At 43.2% G+C, this 19,931-nt stretch overlaps 1 protein-coding gene across 3 annotated transcripts in view; it reads right to left on the bottom strand.

The window, feature by feature from the left end:
* NNT (nicotinamide nucleotide transhydrogenase) overlaps positions 1-19,931 on the bottom strand; it is a 76,281-nt gene that overhangs the window by 29,245 nt on the left and 27,105 nt on the right. For all 3 annotated transcript variants that reach the window (XM_045204818.3, XM_053914728.1, XM_024571937.3), the window contains exons 8-16: positions 11,368-11,501; positions 10,911-11,102; positions 10,234-10,387; positions 7,342-7,503; positions 6,242-6,352; positions 5,258-5,403; positions 3,756-3,951; positions 1,946-2,179; positions 745-905 (exon numbers count right to left, since the gene is read on the bottom strand). In XM_045204818.3, coding sequence (XP_045060753.1) covers positions 745-905; positions 1,946-2,179; positions 3,756-3,951; positions 5,258-5,403; positions 6,242-6,352; positions 7,342-7,503; positions 10,234-10,387; positions 10,911-11,102; positions 11,368-11,501 — 1,490 coding nt within the window. The remainder of the gene's footprint in view (positions 1-744; positions 906-1,945; positions 2,180-3,755; positions 3,952-5,257; positions 5,404-6,241; positions 6,353-7,341; positions 7,504-10,233; positions 10,388-10,910; positions 11,103-11,367; positions 11,502-19,931) is intronic.

Here is a 19,931-nt window from a genome sequence, read left to right as displayed (position 1 = left end):
ATCGACATCCTAAGTGGGAAAATTAGAGAGGAAGAGGAGGACCAACCTATCATGAAAGGCTTCACTGAACTCCCTCACTGACCAGTTTATTAAGTGCATTGCATTTTGTAGAATTATTTGACTTGGTACCATAGCTGCCAATGAATGTGAGAGCAACCAATGGCCAGGGACTATCCTACACTCCCTGCATAAACTACTTTGTAGGCCTTGACACACAGCAGGCACGGAGTGAATGGGACTTAAATGCTTGGCGTTTTGCCTGGCTGCGTAGCTCAGTTGGTTAGAACATGGTCCCAACACACCAAGGGAGCGGGTTCAGTCCCCGGACAGGGCACACTCAAGAAAGAGTCAACCAGTGAGTGCACCAGTAAGTGGAAGAGCAAAGTGATGTTTCTCTCTCTCTCTCTCAATTCAATAAACATAAATGAATGAATGAATGAATGAATGAATGAATGCTGGGCCCTTTAAAACACATCGATCCAGTGAAATGTCCGCAGAGCAATAAAGATGTCACATGTGACAACTTTAAAAGGAATGGTTAAGTAGAAAGAGTGCTTTTCTTCTTACACTTTCCTCTACTTTCCAGATTCTAAAACCATAAACACCAACATCATTTTAAACCATATTGATTCCGTCGGGGGTCTTGAAACCATAGAAATAGGATGAGACTCTCATCTGACAAACTACTGCCAGCTCCTGGCTAAGCGCGCCTCCTAGGCATTCCCATCCCCGACTCTTACTTACCATGACCGAGGACAGCGCCGACACAGAGCCCAGGCAGAGGATGCCAGTGGTGAAGCTGGGGTCCAGCATGAACGGGATGATCCCGCCCACACTGGTGGCCAGCAGGCCGGCGTTCAGCATGTGCCGCCCGGGCAGCAGCAGGGGCGCGGAGTTCAGGATACCTGAGGCCGAGCACATGGCAGTCAGAGTCCCTCACACACGAGTATCGGTCCCCTAACCCGCAACTACCGAAACGTGATGTTAGAATTAAACCATGGCATTGAAAATATCGCTCTGGGCCACCGGGTGCTGCACTGTAGACGCAAAGGAGAGTTCCTACAGGTAGCAAATAACCACAGGCAGCAGGAACGGAACACCCCCACTCAACCGTTCTCTACCACACGAGTTTCTTCACTCTGGCCACGGAGTCTCGAAAAGTCCCTTTTTTTCCCCATAGGACTGACATGGAAGTTATATGTTTCATTTATTTAAAACGTCAAAACGAAGTCCTAGCGCATAAGCATTTCTGATACTGTTAACTGAGCCCAGGTGAGAAGATGCTCGTTTGCTGGCTGTTTCTAAAGACAAAGTGTAAGATATGTTGCAGGCTCGAAGTTCTTTTTATAATGTTTAACTTTCACGGAAGTTCCCCCCTTAAATTGAGTGACTTGATGACTGAGAGGCAAGGCGAGACTTTTTAAATCACAAAGTCACTTTTCTAGAGACTCACTTTTTCATGGAAACCCTGAAAGCAGCCTGCGTGGGGTTTTTTCCTTTGCTTCTATTTTCATGCTGGGTTTCAGCAGTCACAGAAGTTGCCAAACTAGAGCCCGAAAAGGTATGTTTGCTTTTAAGATGAGTTCTGTGTACTTAGAGGAAATAAGCTTCCCTCTATTCTGGAAACCAAGGATTAGGAAGATGTTGTTTTGTTCATACATATCAATATTTCAAACAGCACTCAGTCCCTCTGTGCGAATGCCTGTGCCCTCTTTCCGCCCTCAGCTGTGCGCAGAACAAGCTTCCAAGCAAAATGAGATTTGTAATGATAATGGGAAGCCACCTTTATAGAGAGAAAAAAAATGTTCATCTATTCTGAGTGCTACACAAACTCCTCAGCTTACAGGTTCTACTGTTAAGCTATTTTCTGAAATCGAAATGGATCTCTAAACACTCCCCACCTAAACAATAGCTATTCAGCCTCCTATTGTGTGGGCTCACTTACCCTGCAGTTTTCCATAGGCAATGAGAGACCCACTGAACGTGACCCCACCGATGTAGGTCCCGAGGTAGGCCACGATCTTGGTGAGGTTCGCTGCCGCGTCCGTGGCGAAATGTGGATACTCCACAATGTACTCGGCTATGCAGGTGAGCACGGCTGCCAAGCCCACCAAGCTGTGGAAAGCAGCCACTAACTGAGGTAAGTCGGAAATCTGGATGCGTTTGGCGATCGTCAATCCTGTTGGGAAATGCACGTCAAAGAGAAATTAAAACTGGACAGGCCCTTGAGAGGTAGCCACAATAAAGACCACACTTAAGGATTTCCATCCTTGTCACCACTAATTGTCTGCTTCCTAGCATGGGCTAAAGACACTCTAGAGGAACTGGACAGGTGCTAAGGACACCCCTTCGAAGAGCAGGTTTTCTTCAACACACCTAAGCAAGGCCCAACTCCAAAGAGCCCCTTCCCTTCCCAGCCTCCGTACGCGCCCTGGCCGAGTGCAACTTCATGTTCCTTAGAGCTCCCATCAAACCCCCTTAAATTCCCCCACGGCATGAATGACCCAGGCCCTGCACATGGGAAACAGCCAGATATGAAGAAGGCCTAGGTTTTCAGGTGGGCGGACAGGAGCCAAGTCCAACAGCAGTGAAATGCACACATCTGGGTAGTGAACGTCCAAATCAGGAGATGCTGAAGGAGTTTCACGCCTCTAGCTAGGTGAGGTAAAAGGGCTAAGTTCACGTCTAATGGTTCTCCTGCCTGGACCCACAGCACAGACATCTTCCTGCGAGCGTCTTCCTAGGCACAGCCAGGGTAAAAGGGGCCGATGAACAGTGCACTGGTAAGTATTTAACCAGCAGCTCCCCGGGAAAAAATATCTGTGTGTATAGATACACACTCGACCTTTTACGGTTATAGAGGTATGTAGCACACCGTTTTCAAGTGAAGATGAAATATACAATATTCTTTATTGTAAATTCCATGTGGCCAACTGATTTTCACAGAATGCTTTTGTTGATGTTGGCCAAACTCGGGTATCACAGCCAACCTAGTGTTTGCTGACGAACGAGAGTGGTTCCCAGGTGAATCTTGGTTAACGATTTTGTTGGCAGTGAGAAGTAAGACCAAAGTGAAACAAGACGCATGTGAGAACTTCCCTCACTGTCAGCCATGTGAGTGACAACTTCGCTGAGTCTGGCCACAGTCTGCAGACACTTGAAGGACGCTGGCTCATTTCTTGTGCTGTTCACGACGCAATGACTACAGACACAGAACACTTTCCAGTTTACACTGCATTGCTAACGTTTTCTCCACCGCTTTCTGAGGTCCGGACACCAACAAAACAATAAAGAAGCCCAGATGTGTAGCATGTGTTGATTTCCACGGTGTAAATACAACCACCACGGCCGAATTCAAGCTGCCAACGTGGTCATGAAGTCTGGAGTTGGGAAGAGGCAAACCTAGTATTTCTGGCCCACAGATACAATAAACAGGGATAACCTCAAGAGTCGAGATAAAAAAATGTTTATCTATACTGAGTACTACACAAACTCCTCAGCTTACAGGTTCTACTGTTCTACCTGAAACTTCTACAGGTTCGGGTTCTATCAACCAGAAAATTATTATAGCATTATTACCTCTATTTCTAATATAATTTATTTTACCTTGGTGAAAAGTCATCACAGTTGGTATAATTCTCATTTAAACACAAACACTTTAAAACATTTAATTGAGTAAATACATCAACAGAGTTAAAAGTGGCCTAAGAAGTGGGCCCGGGTTCACGCAGAGGCAGAAGCCCACGAGTGCTTACCCATGGTGCCGCCCAAAGCCATCGCTCCAGACATCTGGGCCAACAATCCGGGGGACGGGTTCAGGCCTCCCAGTGTGGCTGCCAGGCCTCCGGCCACACCGATCATGCCCAAGGCATTGCCAAGACGAGCTGTTCCCTGGGTGGAAAGGCCGGCCAGGGCACCAACACAGCACAGGCCTGAGCCCAGGTACATGATCTTCCCAAAGGAAAAGGAAGAGAGACAGAGAGAGAGAGGCAATAAAAACTTTCAGTGTACTAACACAGGGAGGACCTCTCTTGAGGAAACAGGGTTCTCCAAAGACAATTTTAAATTCAGACAACAGAGAGACCAACATGAGCTCTTCTTTTACTACTTCAATATATCCTCCTATCCATTGGGGATGCTAAAGTACATTGTACTTGCAATTATACCATCTCTGTACATTGGTTTCTTCGAGATTTGACCGCATGCACAAGGCATACATAGAAAAGTACCTAAATTTAAATTATGCCGTTATGGGATCTAACCAAATGCCACAAAGGAAGCAACCGCTGCGGCCCTAAGTGTCAGGGACCAGGCCACACGCATCTCACATGCTGCAACTCAGTCCCCTGAGACCCACAGGAGGAGAGAATCGTCGGCCTCCCTTCACAAGTGAGAAGACCAAAGCTTAAAGAGGTTACATAATTTTTCCAAGGTCAGATGATCAGCAAATAGCAAATCTGGCTCAGACATGCCTCTCTCTGACTCACGGCTCCAAATGTTCTCAGAAGAGATTTTGTTCATTCAACAAATGCCACGTGTTGGAAGTGGGAGGAGTCAAGAGAGACGTGATTTTTCTGCTGTCAGGGAGGCTGCGGTTTAGTGCTAGTCATTGCAAAGAAATGGAAAATGCTCAGTTCAAAGTGGAGAATTATAATTATATTTAGACCTTTCAAAGTTCAACTTGATTATTTGTTTTTCTATAGGGCATGTGTTTTTAACCTACCTTTTTTAACTTAATTGGCATAACATCTCCTAATAAGAGATGATGTACTGAAATTGTAAGGGGAAAAAAGGAAAAGGACTAATAATATTTTATAACAGACCATAACATCTCCTAATAAGAGATGATGTACTGAAATTGTAAGGGGAAAAAAGGAAAAGGACTAATAATATTTTATAACAGACAATTTTCAAATGTGTTACTGATTATTTCCTTGTATCCCTTCAATAATCCAGCCAGGTACATAAGAGGACACTAATAACTTCCTCATCTCTTCTAAGATGTATAAGAACCTTGGACAAATAGGCACTGCACATCTGTACATTCAGTGAGCGGGTCAACCTGTCTCCAGAATCCAGGGCCCCAATTCTTCAGGGGTGGAAATATTCTGGAAATGTTTTATTTGACTAAGATGTTTCTAGAGTTATTGTTGTATCTGCTTGATAGAGTTTGAGCATTTGTAATGACACTGTTAAATCATTCTACTTAGGGGAAAAAGACAGTGGCAAAAACAAAACTTTCCAAAGAGCCTCTTACTTGTTCAATGTTATAACCACTGGAGAGGGCAGCTAAGTATCCTCCGACGAAGGTACCAGCAGGGAGCAGATACAGGTAATTGTATTCTGGGGGATCAGTGGGACGCTTAAACATGTCCAGCATCCTCTGAGTCACCAGAAAGCCACCTTAGCAAAGTAAATAGAAAACACAAAGGTTATCGTATTGAGCGACATGATTTCTTAAAGTGCTACAATTTTTCAGTTTTAAGCACATCTTTATCATCTATAGATACACATCATTTTGAGTAACATTTTAGACCATCAACATTAGAAGTTATTTTATTATTCAAGCCAGTTCCATTGAAGGAAGAAAAAAATCCCCTAAATGTGCTATTGGTGCAGAACCAACCATTTCCACATGACTACAAGTAAATAGCCTTTCAAACAGCTTAGGAATGCAAACCACTAAAGGCCAGGATTTATTTTCCAACAGGTTATTCTGGTTGATAAGCCCTACAATGAAAGATAAAAGAGAAAAGGACCACATCACCCAGCACCAAGTTTCTTGGACCCATTAAAGAATCTTTAGCTACAAAATAGCATCAAATGAGTTTCATGCACAAATTTATGTGCTAGGCTTTCAGATTTTAGAAACAACCACACGCCAGGCTAAGGCAAAAGGCTAAAGTTTTATCTCAAATTATACTCATTTAGAGATTTTATGGCAATAGCTCTTCATGAACATAGTGCCAAACTATGCACTAATAACTTGCCAGCTAACCTGCAGCAAGACATCATTCTCCATGTTTGTTTGGGTCACTGGGGCTTTTATCAAGAGTTCCTAAAAATTACAGACAGGCAAAATAAACTAACTTCCCCTCACAGAGAGCATTTACAGCCTGAGTAAAACATTTTTTCAAAGCACAAATTCTTAACATCGGAATGTCTGTTTTATAATTATTTATATTTGTTTCTCACGTCCCCACTCAAAATAGCACTGTGGCTTCTTGCGCCGACATCGTACCTGCGATGTTGACCGAGGATATGAATGTAGCGAGAGCAGCGAGGCCCTGAGAGGTCGTGGAAGGGTACAGATGGCCTCCCATCAGTGCCAACCCGCCAACTGCAGTCAACCCTACGGAGAAAGCACCGATGTGGTCAACAGTTACGGTGACGCTGCCAATCAAACGTCCCAGGGGACAGGCCTCGCATGCGCAGATTCATAAAGCAGAAAGTTCTCACACGCCATTGCGCTGAAGGACTCTCTGGGCAAAGAGTTAACAAAACTCCTCCTTTTGCTTAAAATTTTGACCTCCCCTTATCTTTTTCATCTCTGTTCCCCTGATACAGATATAAATCAATAAGGTTATTAAGCCACATGGCTTATGGTAAAAAGGGCCCCTGGAGGATAAATTGCATCAGCACTGGAAGGAACTGTCCCTGAACTGGAATCCGCGCTATGGAAGCCACCATGCGGGGCTTTCCCGAGGACAGTGCTTCTTGGAATCGGACGTTATCCCTTCGGAGATCCCGAAAGCTACGTCAGTGACAAGGTTATGAGCAAGGCCTGCTGGAGCCAGGACGCTTCCAAATAGGGCAGCTCCCATGTTTGTACGAACTGGGTCTCATCTTTTAGACTTGAGCCTTCACTGGGGGCCGAAGGGCACAGCTCCCGCAGCGGCGTGGACGGCAGCACTAGCCTCTGCAAGGATTGGCACCGAGAGGCACAGGAGGCCGCCCTGCTGGCCCACTGTGTTTCCTCCCATTAGCAGCTCGAGCCCAAGGCCGGGGTGGTCCACAGTGCGCTGGCTATGCGGAAGGCTTAACTGAATCTAAGGGCCCCGAAAGGATGCTGTAACTGTGATCCTAGGAAACACTGGTTTCCAAATGCTATCAGAGGAGTCCTTTCTTTGAAGGAAATCATAACTGAAAGCAATAACAGCGGCCTGCACTGCTTGAAATGGAGGCAGCCCAGCACAGCCCCGTGCCCTGTGGGCTGAGCCCAAGTCACCAAGCACCAGCCCAGATGCCAAGCCGTACAAGGTGCAAACAGACTCCATAAACCTCATGGCAAGCCCTCTATAACCCATGAAATGCCGGTACGAGGGAAGGCGAGGAACAAACCTGAGATTGCATTGGTCACAGACATCAGTGGTGAGTGGAGGGCGGGGGTCACTCCCCAGACGGTGTGGTAGCCCACAATGCCGGCTAAGCCAAACGTGGTCACCATCTGGGAAAAGGCCAAATTGGGAGCTGCGAGGCCCAAGCCCAGGATCCCTGTGAGACCTGGAGAAGGTGAGGGAGGAGGGTGAGCTGACAGCCAGTTGTCTCTGGACCATGAGGAGCACACACCCCCCGACACAGAAGCAAACATGTGGCACAGTCAGTGCTTTTGGAGCCCACACCCTTGCCAACAACGACCAGGGCTTGGAGGCATTTCACGATTGGGAAGGGGGACAGAGAGAAGGTGAAAGGGACTGTGAACAGAACTCAACTTCGTGCCCACCAAGCCCCAATATAAAAAAAACTGTACAGATCTATTCCAATTTACGAGTCACCTGAATAACAATTGTCACGTTTTCCCTTGTGTGGCTCATTCCCTTCCCTGGTTTAATTTTCCCTGAAGATGATGCCACATGTGTTCGTACAAGTGTCTTTATTCCAAAGCAACAGGCCTACAGAAGACCTACCGAAGCTCTTTCTACCTGGGCAAGACACCACCTTCATGGGACAGGACTTCCATGAGGCCAATTTTATGTCCCTTCAGATCTGGCTGAGGAAGAGGGATTTGAAAAGAGTAGGAAGGATTTCATTTCCTCCAGCACCTCCCCAGCACATATGGCTTCCACCCACCCGGGACAGAGTTTTGCAACTGCTCCCAAATCTGGGCGGGACTGCTGGCTCGGGCAGTCGGCTCCAGCCTCAGCACCAAGTCAGCAAACAGGAGTGTACAAAGAAAAGGGGAAAATAAATACAAATTAAATTAAGAATGTGCAGAATACAAACAGTCAGCTCTGAACATGCATCTTTAATTATCGCCTTTCCTACCAGCAAACACGTGGACGGCAGCTCTGGAAGAGAGGAAAGGGTTCCCCCGTGGCCAGGAGACAAAGGAGGACGATGGGGGACCAGGGAACTGGAATTCATTTTTCCTGAATGAGGTACTTTTCTCCCTTGATATGAACTATTTTCTTATAAGTGGCACAGATAGAACATTAATTTTACCTTAAATCATTCAATGAAACTGTAGTTTTATTTTATATTTTTCCACACCCCTAAGATTTCTAATGCAGGGCCTGTTAACCATCTGGAGGGAGCGTTAGGTAGAAGTTTGTGTTGGGTTCCAGTTAATCATTAGAGAAGCTGTACAGAAGCTGTAAGGCTATGGTTAAGGATACCTTTTCTTAAGTCAGGCTGCCTGCTTCGAATCCCGACTCTACTGCTTGCTAGCTGTGTGATCTCAGGCAAGTTACTTAATCCCACTGTGCTACAGTATCCTCACCTATAAAATTATTAAGCCTCTTTGTTCTCATCTGGAAAAAGACAGAAATCACACAGCTGAAGGTATTCCTATCACCTACTTAAGAAACTAATATCCTTTCTATAATACATGTAAAAAGGTCAATTGTGCTCTTCCCATAGACTGTGTGACACAGGAAAGAGAAGAGAAAGGCAAAGAAAAAAGAAAGGGAAAAAAAGAAAATCAAATTCATTGCAGTATACTATTCAAATAGATTCCTCAACACGTACACAATAAAAATACTTGTTTTTATTACAAAGGAGGAAGTTCAAGGTCAAACAAAACAAATATAAGGCCATCCTTTCACTCACTGGACTATGCTATTGTCACATCTGTGAAAATGCAATAACTTTGCCTTAAACACATAAGAAAAACCTAGAAAAACAAATCACCATGCACGCCTCTCTGTGTTTCCTCATGAATGTCCAAGACAGGTGGCGATTTGCAATCCTTCCCATAATACTCTCCATGTACATTACAAGAGTATGGCTTCTTTTTTTTTTAACAAGTGCAAGTAGGGACACTACCCCATTTACTCACGATGTTCACCACCAGAGAGTTTTTTTGGGCATTTTGCTGAGACTTGCTCTTTATTCAAGGAGAGTTAGTTATGTGCTTGGCTTTACAACAGCTGGCCTCCCAGGGGAGTGAGAAAAATGCTGAAACTACAAGAATTCTCTCTGCTGGTGCTGGGCCTTAATTCTGTATAGTTTGCTTTTGTTTGGTTTTTGTTTTGGCTCTAAGCAAATCTAAACATTTTTAATTCGTTCTATGAGACAGAAACCAATATGATATCAAATATCCCTATATCGGACTCAACAATTCATAGCCAGAAGGAGTACATGTCCTTATGTTACAGTAATTCCTTAGTGTTTTCACAAAGATGGACTTAAAAGCACAGAACTGACATTAAATCATAAAGAAAAAGATAAGCATTTAAAAACTGTTTGGTTTTTTTTTTACCGGGTGAGTAGGTCAGAGTGTTGGGCAAATGTTCAAAGGCTGTGCCTGTGTTGCAACACCTGCTTTCCACGGAAGCAGCTGGGCCCCAGTCGTTCCCAGCTGTGCAGGTGATCACAACTGAGGTTCGATAAACCACCAGACAAACAAGCAACCACATTTCTACACACTCAACATTAACACTATCTGATGGACATCATCAATCACTCTGCCTGATGTAGATAAAAACATTAACAATTACATGTAAGGTATTTTTATGAAAGGAAAGTATTAGCTTGTACATTCTTTCACACACACACTCATTCCAGTGTTAAGCACAGCGCCTCCTGTCTCCCGGGGCAGCAAATCCACACAATCTCCACTTCCACAGGGGGCGGGGCAAATAACACGGGTATGAAAACTTGCTCCCAACAGGCCCGATTCCTAATGGAGTCCAAAGAGGGGCACAAGTATTTCATTTAATGATTTTGACAATGAATACATCACTTTCTAAATTCAGACAACCACGGCTAAGTCCAGGTGAGTGGGGCCCGCACCTGCCGTGTACGCGGAAGCCGTGGTCATGGTTTTCCTGAAGGGGGTCACAGAAGCCGCTTTTTCGGCTTCCAGCTCAGCCACCGTCTTCGGTTTCACTGGAGCACCTTGAGGAATATTTTGGGGGGTGGGAGCAGGGAAAATCACTTTGCCATCCTAACAGAAATTAAAAAAACAGCATTTTTTAAGTCAATCCAGTAATGCAGGGGATAAAATGTTCTTTTAAAAATAATTTTAAATACATTCTTATAATGCATAGCTTATCACTTTATAGAAATACATAATGCAGCATACATAAATATATAACATTGTTATTACACACTTAGGCAGAGATACATAATTTCCATGTGCATAAAACACGCATGGAAGAATACAGATGAAACCCTTAAAAGCAGATAGATTTGAGAAACTCTTCATTTTTACTTTATTCAATTCTGATTTTTTGTTTTATTTGTTTGTTTTTCAAAAGCAATGCATATTTTAGGTGAGTTATATATGTATATGTCTTTGAAATATTTAAATCATTCTGCACTTTTAAACAATTTTTATTGCCATAAACCCGACACATCGATACTCTATTAGAATAGATCTCAGTTCCAAAATAGCACTCTCCCATGAGCAGAAACCCTGAAACAAACGTATAACGAAAACTCAGGAAGGACCGGATCTCTATGCTTACCTTCATCACTACAGTTCCTCTAATGACATGGCCCATCGTACCAAAGTCAAAGTCATCTTTCACTTCAAAATAGAAATTATCTTTGTCAGGGCTGATGGCCTTCAGCAGCTTGGTGATGTTGTTGGAATACAGGGTGCTGGCCTGCGTGGCCATGCGGCTGGGAAGGTCTGTGTAACCTATGTGCGTAACGCCCTGAATGAACACAAACACCGTCAGAAAGCTCTGTGGCCGCATGCTCACACTCTTTCTAGAACACGTCCCAGTCACGGGCAAGGGCAAGTTTAGAATTTCTTTATCTTTATAAATATATACACATACTCACAAACAAATACATATTCCAAAAGGAGCCTTAAATGTGCCCATATCTTTATTTTTAGTGTTTTATTTCAGGCTTCAGTTTCTCTAAATACTTGAAGGCACGAACACTCTCACGCGAATCACAGCAGCAGCACCGTACCTTGTGTACGTACAGCTCCCCCGGCCGCGTGGTTTCAAAGTTCCCGCCGGCCTCAGCAGCTAAGTCCACGACCACAGAGCCTTCCTTCATCGACTCGATCATTTCTCTTTTAAATAAGACGGGAGCTTTTTTACCTAATAAAATAAAATAAAAGTACAAATTATAATTTTTTTAACTATATTCTGAGTATTACAGTAGTCCCTGGGCACTCAGGAAGCTAACGTCTGGAACTGTAACTCTTTCCAGAGATGCCTCCAGTCCACACCGCAGGGGAGACTGGTCATTCTCCTGAGGAAGCAAAGCAGGCCTGCAGGATGGAGCCCTGTGCGCAGCGTGGAAACCAAAGCGCCGCTCTTCCCAAACGGCTTACATCCAGTGGCACTACGAAAGAGAGAAACACTTCGCGGTTCTTTTTTAAAAAGCATGATGATAAGCTATTAAGGAAACTATATGCACCCAAACTGGACAATTCGTGAAAACCACAAATGTCAAGGGAATATTCAGTACAAAATTACTAATTACAAAATGGAATATTCCTAATCATTTTAACAAATGTCACCACTTCTCCTGCTTGTTCTATTCATCCACCTCAATTTCATACAGGGTAACTTCAGAGAGAGTCAAGAAAGTGCCACGACCCATACACATTGAAAAAATGTTCCACGTCACTAACCATCCGAGAGATGCAAACTGGAGCCACAATGAGATACCACCTCACACCTGATAGGTAAGTCAACAAACATCAACTGCCGGCGAGGATGTGGAGAAAGGGGACCCTCGTGCACTCTCGGTGGGAATGCAGACTGGTGCGGCCACTGTGGGAAACAGTATGGGGTTACCCAAAAAATTAAAAATGGAACTTCCTTAGGACCCAGTGATTCCACTTCTATGAATACATGCAAAGAAAGCCAGAACACTAGAAAGAATACATGCGCCCATTATTGAAGCATTATTTAGCCAAGATATGGAGGCAGCCCAAGTGCCCATCAGTAGACAAGTGGATAAAAAAGCTGTGATACATAAACCCAATGGAATATTACTCAACCATAACAAAGGGTGAAATCTTGTCATTTGTGACAACATGAATGAACCAAGAAGGTACTATGCTAAGTGAATTAAGTCAGACAGAGAAAAACAAATACCATATGATTTCACTTATATATGAAATCTAAAGAACAAAGTAAGTGAACAAACATTTTGAAGCAGACTCATAGATACAGAAAACAGACTGATGGTTGACAGGGTTGGGAGGGGGGATGCTTGGGAGCTGGGGGGAAAAGCTGAAGGGATTGAGGAGTACAGACTGGCAGTTACAAAATAGTCATGAGGATGTAAAGTACAGCAGGGGGAACACAGTCAATACTATTGTCATAACTATGTGTGGTGCCAGGTGGGTGCTGGGAATATTGGGGGGACGACTTTGTAAAGTATGTAATTGTCTAACCACTATGCTGTACACCTGAAACTCATACAAAATTATATTGAATGTAAACTGTGATTAAAAAATAAAATTGAAAAATAAAATAAAAATTTTTTAAAAATAAAGTGCTGAGAAATGAAAGCAGTAGGGCACCACAACCCCAAAAGGCTTAGGGACCACTGACACGCTTTCACTCCCACAGAAGAACTACCCTGGGGGGTCGAGCCTTACGCCTGGTGGTGGGAATGTGCTGGTCGAGAAACACAAACTCCCTCATGGAACATTCTCCTCAGGAGATACTTCACACTTTAAATTCAGTCACTGATTCGTACATAAAACATAAGGCACCAAACACAGGAATTTTTCAAGCTCATAAACATCCATATGCTCAAGGATGGCATACATGTTCAAGTTTCATGAAACAGTGTAAATACCTATGCCAAAAAATAAAATGAACTTGTGGCACTGGTATCAGGAAAGCAAAGGGTTAATAGGCTAATTATCTTTATCTCCTCTTTTGAAAGTTTTTGACTCTGTGCTTACAAAATTTTAGTAAAAACACTCATTTTATAAATGAAAACCTATTAAAATTACAATTTGTGTTGTAATCTGTTTTTCATTGGGATAAATGTGATTTATAAAAAGTGCTCCTGGTCGGGCAGCTCAGCTGGTTACAGTGTCAGCCTGATTCGCCCCGGTCTGATCCCGGTCAGGGCACACACAAGAACCAACCAGTGAATGCACCAATGAGGGGAACAACAGTCCAGGTTTCTGTCTCTCCCTTCCTCTCCCTCTCTAAAATCAATCAATAAATTTTTTAAAAGAAAAATTGCTTTTATTTATAGCACGTGTGGAAAAAGAAGTGCTAAAGATACAAGTGGATGTTTATATAGTACCCCCTTTATTCTTGATGCAAACTTTGTACTTCCAAGATAAAGTCCAAATGCTAAGCCTCCTTCTACGAAGGACGCCATGCTCAGGTTGAATTGCTCTTTCGACCATTCTCTCTCACTGCCGCACCCCCCCCCACCCCCCCACCCCCCCCCACCCCCCCACCCCCCCCCCCCACCCCCCGCCTTCCACCCCAGCCCCGCTGGATGGCTGCCACACGGTGTATCAGATGGCCTCCGGGTCTGTCTCCTGAGTCTCCATGAAAAAGCAAGAATGAGGGGATGTTTTTCCCCAAGACAACACCCTGAACTCCTAGTAGCTTAACCGCTTCTCAAAATTCTCTGGAAGTATTCCTTTCCTCGAACCCCCCACGGGAGGCCAACAAAGGCATCTTCAATATGTAACTTTTACTCAAGCGTGGGAATTCAGGGAGGCAAACCACATACATCTGAGGAGTCTTCCCAAATTAAAGGTCATGCTGTTCAGCTCTGCAGTGGTTTGCAGCCATGGGCCATATGGCTGTACCCACAGGAAGGGGCAAATGTAAAGCGCGAACCTGCATTTTCCAGGTAGATAGCGTATTTACTGCCATCGCCCTCCCGGCTGATGCGCACTCCAGAGTCTCTTCTCTAGTAACCAGCCCCTTGTTTGTTCCAGCTCTCCCCCGCCTTCCTGGCACCCGGCAGCCCCGGGTGGACGTGGCTGACACTAGTGGCGTGACTACAGCCCACTGGGATCTGGGTCCACCGGCTTGTCTTCTAACTGCACCAACATTATGGCCACTGATCCACAAATTTGATTTGGCATCTGATTTCTCCTGCTCTCGAAATTCTGGATTCTGTCTTTCTTCTGAGACATCTACAGCTAAGGCTCCGTCCCTGGACTGCAATGCTACCCATTTTAAGAGAGAGCCAGTGGCCCGAACCATTTAGGCTCCCTAGAAAAATGTCTGATGTACCGCCTACTGTCTTCTCTGACTCCTTCAACCTTCACAAAACAGTTGGGCCGTTGCTGGCACCCTCTACATCCACACACACACACGGACACACACACACACCTGCGTGCCACTCTGAAACCCAATCCCTTCTGAAAAGATAGGAGATTCTCTCACATAGACTAATTTATTTAGTGTCTAGTCAAATAACTCTGGGTAAGTTTAAAAAGTTTACTTAGGTTATAGAGGAATGTTTAAGACATGGAATTGTTATTTTAAAAGCACGCAACAGCCCTGCCCTGTATGGCTCAATTGGTTGGAGCATCATCCTGTAAGCCAAAAGTCGTAGGTTTGATTCCCAGTCAGGGCAAATGCTTGAGTTGCGGCCCCCAATCAGGGCGTGTGTGGGAGGCAACTGACTGATGTTTCTCTCCCTCTCTCTCTCTCTCCTCTCTCTCTCTCCCTCACTTCTTCTCTCTCTAAAATCAATAAACATGTCCTTTGGTGAAGATTTAAAAAATAAAAAGAAAGCATGCAACAAAATTGCATGTGTAGGATGCTCTCATTCAGTAAAAATAAAACATATATGTATATGAATGTTTCACATATATATATATACACACACATAAACTATTACTTGTGTTATATAGTTTCTATTAAATTCTATATAATAGAATATTTAACAACACCAGGATATCTTTGAGTGATGAGAATAGAGAATAATTTTCTTTGTGATTTTCCTTACCTCCTAAATTTTCTATAAGAGCTTGTTTTAATTTTATAATTTAAAAAATTAAATAAGGGCAAAAGGGAACACAATGACGAATGTAACAGAGCAGCTGCCTTCCAGCACTTACATGTGGATTAGTTTTTTGAAAATTCTGAAAAGTGCAGAGATAAAAATTAAAAGCAGAAGGGAAAAAACAGGGCCAAAAAAGAAGCAGGGTAATACATAAAAGTCTGAATGAGCAAATCCTCCAAAGAATAGGTCAAGAGACAGAAAAAGGCTGAGAAGGCAATTTCAAAATATTGTACTATCTCACCCTGATGGCTAATGTGACAAAAATGTCATGTATGATAAATGTGGCATCACACAAGGGAAGGGACAAAGTTGAATAAGACAATTAGTCAGGTATTGGGGGAAAATCTACCCAAACAAAATATCATACTTCACACTAACCTCCACATTCTATGGATCAAAATTAATTCTAATTAAGATAATCGACCCATAAAGAAAAAGAAAACAAAAAACCTTGGTGAATATCTCTGTAGTCTTTGGATTAGAAAGTACTTCATACATTTAAAGTAATGGAGAAAATTGCAAAGGAAAATATTGATGGATTTAAATATGAACAGTGTATATTACAATCCTCAAAACATAAATGACAAAAATTTAATTAAAATGTCACAGAAGTTTAAATAAAACAAAACACTAAGATCCTAGTAGATAAATGAACAGCAATACAAATGGTCATTTTAAAGAGAAATGGAAACCACATGAAAAAAAAATGTCCACCCTCAGTGAGAATCAAAGAAATGTGAGTAAAAACATGAGATACTTTGTTTTGTCCCTCTAATCGAAAGAGTCAAAAATTATAAAAATATTGAAATGAAACCATTTCAATATTTGGATGAGCTTAAGAGCTAAACAATCGTTCAGGAGAGCGCAGTTTACTGAGCACGTACCAACTGGCCAAAATGTTGCTACCCGTTCATCCAGTAAATCTACTTCTACAATCTGATTAATCCTGAGAAAATCAATGAAAATCCAGGCACATGAATAATGCAGAAAAATGTTAGAGCATTGTTTTTAGTAAACAAAAACTGAAAATAAAAAGAAAAAGCCCAACTTGGAGGGAACTAACAAAATACAGTACATTCGAACAAGAAAATCCTATAAAACCATTAAAATGTGTTTATTTACAAAGAGTTCTTAATGACTCTGCATATTATATTAAGGGGAAATTTTTATGACATAATATTAAGTGGAGAAAAATAAGAAAGATATTGTATTTTGATCTCACGCTATAAAATACATGAAAAGAAGCTGAGGGGAAATGGAAAAATATTCATAGTATTTGTCACTAAGTAGAGGGACGACCTATTGCCTTCTTGGTGCCTTACTGGGTTTCCAACCAAAGTCACATACAATTTTTATAAAATAAATAATAAAGTATTCCTGCATACTCACAACCAGTTTCTGCTTTAAGTTGGAGACATAGGTTAAGTTGAAGACTAGGCCTTGGCTGGTGTGGCTCAAGAGATCGAGTGCTGGCCTGCGAAGCAAGGGGCCGCTGGTTCAATTCCCAGTCAGGGCACATGCCTGGGTTGCAGGCCAGGTCCCCAGTGGGGAGGCACACAAGAGGCAAACACACATTGATGTCTCTCCCTCCCACCTTTCCCCTCTAAAATTAAATAAAATCTTTTTTTAAAAAAAGAGTTGTACTAGAAGAATTAAAATAACATAGAAATGCCATTAGACCAATTGATTTACTGACCAACTGGAAGGGCTTCTCTCAAAGGCACCTGCCCTTCCTGCCACAGCACTTGAAGCAAAGGTTAAGACAGCCTTTCAAAGAGTGCATCGCCACACTTACAGAGGGAGACAGAGACAGAACTGAGGATGGATAGCCAACAGGGGGGTGAGAACAGCTTTTTTACAATGTAGAATAGAACAGGATATATCCGATGATTAATGCAAATCCTTCAAATACAAAGAGATGTCCCATGTACCTCCGAGACAACCTGGCGCAGATCCTGGATACAAAGGTAAAAGGTCAAGTGAATATATCAGGTGTTTCAAGACATAACTGTAGAAGGAGTTGGAACAGTTCATTTTAAGGCAGATAGGGTTATTTTTTTTTAAGATTTTATTTATTTTTAGACAGAGGGGAAAGGAGTGAGAGAGAGGGAGAAAAACATGGATGTGTAGTTGCCTCTCGCATGCCCCCAACCCAGGCACGTGCCTTGACTGGGAATCAAACCAGCGATGCTTTGGTTCACAGGCCGGAGCTCAATCCACTGAGCCACACGGGCCAGGGCCAGATAAGGTTATTTTTAAAGACACAGTTGGGATTTCCCTTTTGACTGCTCATTTCTGTTAATTTTATCATTTATCTACTAAGGATGAGATATACAAAAAGACCAAAGTTGTTACATTTCCACAAACCCACCTTCCCATCTCCCCCAAAAACATCACTGTGATAGGAAGTAATGAGAGAAAAATTTTCAGTGTATCCCCTGGCACAGTACAAACTGCGGATGGAAAATCTGGCATGACGGTCAACCTGCTGAACCATTTCTTGGTTCACACTCCCTAGTAAGATCGCCCGGGTCCCTCCTAGCTGGGAGTGTATTTCCAAACTTTTGTCAGGGCACTGTTGCGACATCATGTAGTCACAGCCATCATTCAAATATCTACTCACTGATTGACTCTGTTAATACTTACTTAGTGCCCACCAAGTACAGGCTATGTAGGGAAGGAAAATTTTACTTCTAGCTCTGAGGTCTAATGTTTTAGGCCTAAAAGAGCCTGCATTTGAAGGTTAGTGAACAGTGGTGTTATTAGAATAGCTGAAGGATTAAAAGCACTCATCTAAAAATTTTAAGTATAGAGTTTCCCAATTGGGTGGCCATTCTTTGGGGTGCGTAGGGGTGCCATAGATCAGTGGAAGGTGTCCCTGAACCTCCGCGTGCGCCAAGAACTGACTGTAGACTGACAAAATGCCTCACCCATGCACGGTTGGCATACGGCTGTGATTCACACAAATCCATCCTTAAATGTGATTCAGTTCACAGTATCTCTTCATACTCCTGCATTTGCTCACTAATCGAATACTAAGTTGAAGTTATGAAAGTATTAAAATTAGAAAATTCTAAAAAAAGTACTCATTTCTAAAAATTGCTTTAATAGTTGTCTGCATTTTCTCCCCATCCCTCCACCCCACCCCAGCCAACCCTACCTCCCTCCCCCGCCTCCACCCTCCCCCTTGATTTTGTCCATGTGTCCTTCATAGTGTAATTGAATAACAATAAAAAAAATTTTAATGTAATTTAAAAATTAATAAATAATAAAAATTGCTTTAACAGCTTATCGCTACATATAGCAAAAGAATATACCATTGGTCTCTCTACGGCACTAAATTCAGAAAGAGTGACCGAGCTTAAACTAAACACCAACAACCAGTGATTTACCAGAAATTTTGCGATGTACTACACCCCTGTGAGTGAATCAGGCCTGACATGATCCTCTGAATTCAACATGTTCTCAGATTCTGTCTTACTAGGAAAAGAACCAAGCCCTCTCAGACAACTTCAAGGGCATCACAAAAGAAAGAAATTAAGAGGAAGCCACTAAAAATATTAAGAACAAGAGACCAAGATGAAATGGGTTTACCACAAAATTTTATGATGTTTCCAAAGAGCGTTTCGCATTATTTACTGGAATTACTCAATGGCATGTGATCAGATGGAGAAATTCTTAACTTCCGGACCTGGAAGGCATAGAATCAGACCAGGTCAAGAAAAACTTCCTGCTGCCCCAAGGACATGATATATATAACAATATAGTAGCAAAGAGACTAATAATATAAATCATGGGATACATTTACCCAAACCAAAATACACGCGTCGTGAACAAGCTCTAGGAGGACAAGGATGCCCTTCCGTGTAACGCAATATCAAACGCATGGACTAAATGCAGGACAGAGCACGTGAGGCCCTGTGAACAGGCGTGTTCACACGTTCAGAAATGTCATTTCGAGAACACAGCTCCGCACTGAGCTCTGTTGGTGTTTTGCCAGCACCCTCCTCCCTCTCTTGTCACGACTCTGGTTTTCATTTTCCCCACCCAGTCCGTGAGCCTCAGGAGAAATGACCTACAGAACCGCTCCAGAATGAGCCTGGCTGACCTGAGGGTCTTCTCGTCACCTGATTAGTGCCCGGTGCAGAAATCCAGGTGGAAGCCGAGGGGCATCTCATTGCCCACCTGCACGGGCTGGTTCACCCCATTGGAACATCACCCAGTAAGGCCAACAAGAACCACCACGCAACTCAGCAAATCCACCTCTGGGTACTTATCCGAGGAAAACGAAACTGCTAGCTGCCCAGTCTTAAGTTATCCTCAACAGCGTTGCTATCCAAAATTGGAGTCAACAGAGCATTCTCTATCTTTCCTTGGATAGCCCTGGAAAAATGAAAGAATTGTACCCATCAAGACCTAAGGAAGGCACCAGGGTTATTAGCTTGGCAGCGTTAGCTGAGCCACCACCGTGTGCAAGGCTCCACGCCAAGCACGGGCCAGGACGGGATAAAGCAAAC

The sequence above is a fragment of the Desmodus rotundus genome, chromosome 1, assembly GCF_022682495.2.
Source record: "Desmodus rotundus isolate HL8 chromosome 1, HLdesRot8A.1, whole genome shotgun sequence".
NCBI classification, from domain to species: Eukaryota; Metazoa; Chordata; class Mammalia; order Chiroptera; family Phyllostomidae; genus Desmodus; species Desmodus rotundus.
The sequence above is the reverse complement of the archived record's forward strand: the minus strand, read 5'-3'. Positions and strand labels throughout refer to the sequence as shown.